The sequence below is a fragment of the Mastomys coucha genome, unplaced genomic scaffold (assembly GCF_008632895.1).
Source record: "Mastomys coucha isolate ucsf_1 unplaced genomic scaffold, UCSF_Mcou_1 pScaffold1, whole genome shotgun sequence".
Lineage (NCBI taxonomy): Eukaryota > Metazoa > Chordata > Mammalia > Rodentia > Muridae > Mastomys > Mastomys coucha.
In genome coordinates this window covers 28,233,055-28,234,373 of record NW_022196891.1, presented here as the reverse complement: position 1 = coordinate 28,234,373, position 1,319 = coordinate 28,233,055, and the positions used below count along the sequence as shown (strand labels likewise).

Below are 1,319 nucleotides of genomic sequence, written 5' to 3'. Positions count from 1 at the left end.
GTAGAAGAAAAATAATAAGGAAGAAAAAGAAAATAGATAGATAGACAGACAGACAGATGATGGCAACCCACCAGCTTGCAGAGGGCTATTCGTATGATGCTCTGGGAAAACTGCCCCCAGGCATCTCACTTCACTATGTACACAATCCATCTCCCACTGCGTGTTAGCATTTGGTCCCTGGGTCGGCCTGTGTACGTTTGCAAAGGCAGTTTTTTTTTTTTTTTTAATCCACTACTTAATGAACAGAAAAGAGAAGTTGAGCCTAGTGGTCACAAGGCATCCCACGAGCCTACACAAATGCTCTTTTCTCCTGAAAGGCCAATGAGTTAGGTAAGTCCGTTTTAGGGGAGAATTAGTTACATATTACATACATCCTAGGAAAAATTCATTCTCTTCAGAACCAGCGAGTCCTACTGACTCTAAAATGTTATCCAGAGCTTAGTTCTTGCTGGAGCCCTGGGGAAGATCATTTATCGAAGCTAATCAATCAATTTTGTTTTAAGGCACCGCAGAGATTTAAAAGGTTAAAAGATTTAGAACTGAAAGTGCTACAAATACTTTTTGGAGGCAGGCAGGGGAAGGGTGGGTGCTAACTGTGCTGAGAGGAGAGACGCTGGAGCCTTCAGGCTAGGCAAGGGATTACCGACGCAAGTGGCGTGCTAGACCAGTGCACGGTGTCCCGAATGCTTGCGGGAACGCTGGCTGGGCCCGCCCGATGTGTGGCGGGTGGAACTCCAGCCAGAACTGCAGCGAGCAGTCAGTCCCTCTGCAGAGGGAGATAGGCCCTCTGGGACTGAGGGACCCGCATCTGAGCACAAGGGGGCGGAGGTTCACCTTTCAGCGCCTCTTTAATAGCGACGCGCTCCTCCTCGCTGAATTGGGAAGGGATCCGTGAGGCCCCCCGATTTTCTCTGCTCCCAGGGCCGGTGGATCCGGAGACGGTAGCGAAAAAGAGAAGGAGCGCAGCTGCCCAGGCAGGCAAGCTAACAAAGGACTCAGCCATGTCTCTCCGGAGGCGCCGCCAGTCACGCTGGAGTTTGGACTTAAGAACTTACAGCCTGACTCGCTGCTGACCAATCATCGATTGGCAGGGACAGCAGCCAACCAATCAACAGAGCGACCCGCCCTTGAGATAATGCCCTCTAGTCAAGAGTCAGGACTAGCCAGTTCTTGTTCTGGCATTTACTTTATGAGAGCAAAGGGTGGGTGGGAGGGTATGTGTGTGTGTGTGTGTGGGGGGGGGCGGTGGTTTATGGCTTTAATTTCATCATAAACTGCAACAGAGTGTCTGTTGACAGGTAGTGCTTTGATACACCAGC

The 1,319-nt window shown here is 50.4% G+C and overlaps 1 protein-coding gene across 2 annotated transcripts in view; it reads right to left on the bottom strand.

Moving 5' to 3' along the window:
* Nucleotides 1-1,019, bottom strand: part of Pm20d1 (peptidase M20 domain containing 1) — a 27,062-nt gene extending 26,043 nt beyond the window's left edge. For both annotated transcript variants that reach the window (XM_031381966.1, XM_031381958.1), the window contains exon 1: nt 835-1,019. In XM_031381966.1, coding sequence (XP_031237826.1) covers nt 835-1,003 — 169 coding nt within the window. In that variant the 5' untranslated portion in view covers nt 1,004-1,019. The remainder of the gene's footprint in view (nt 1-834) is intronic.
* Nucleotides 1,020-1,319: the final 300 nt, after the last annotated feature.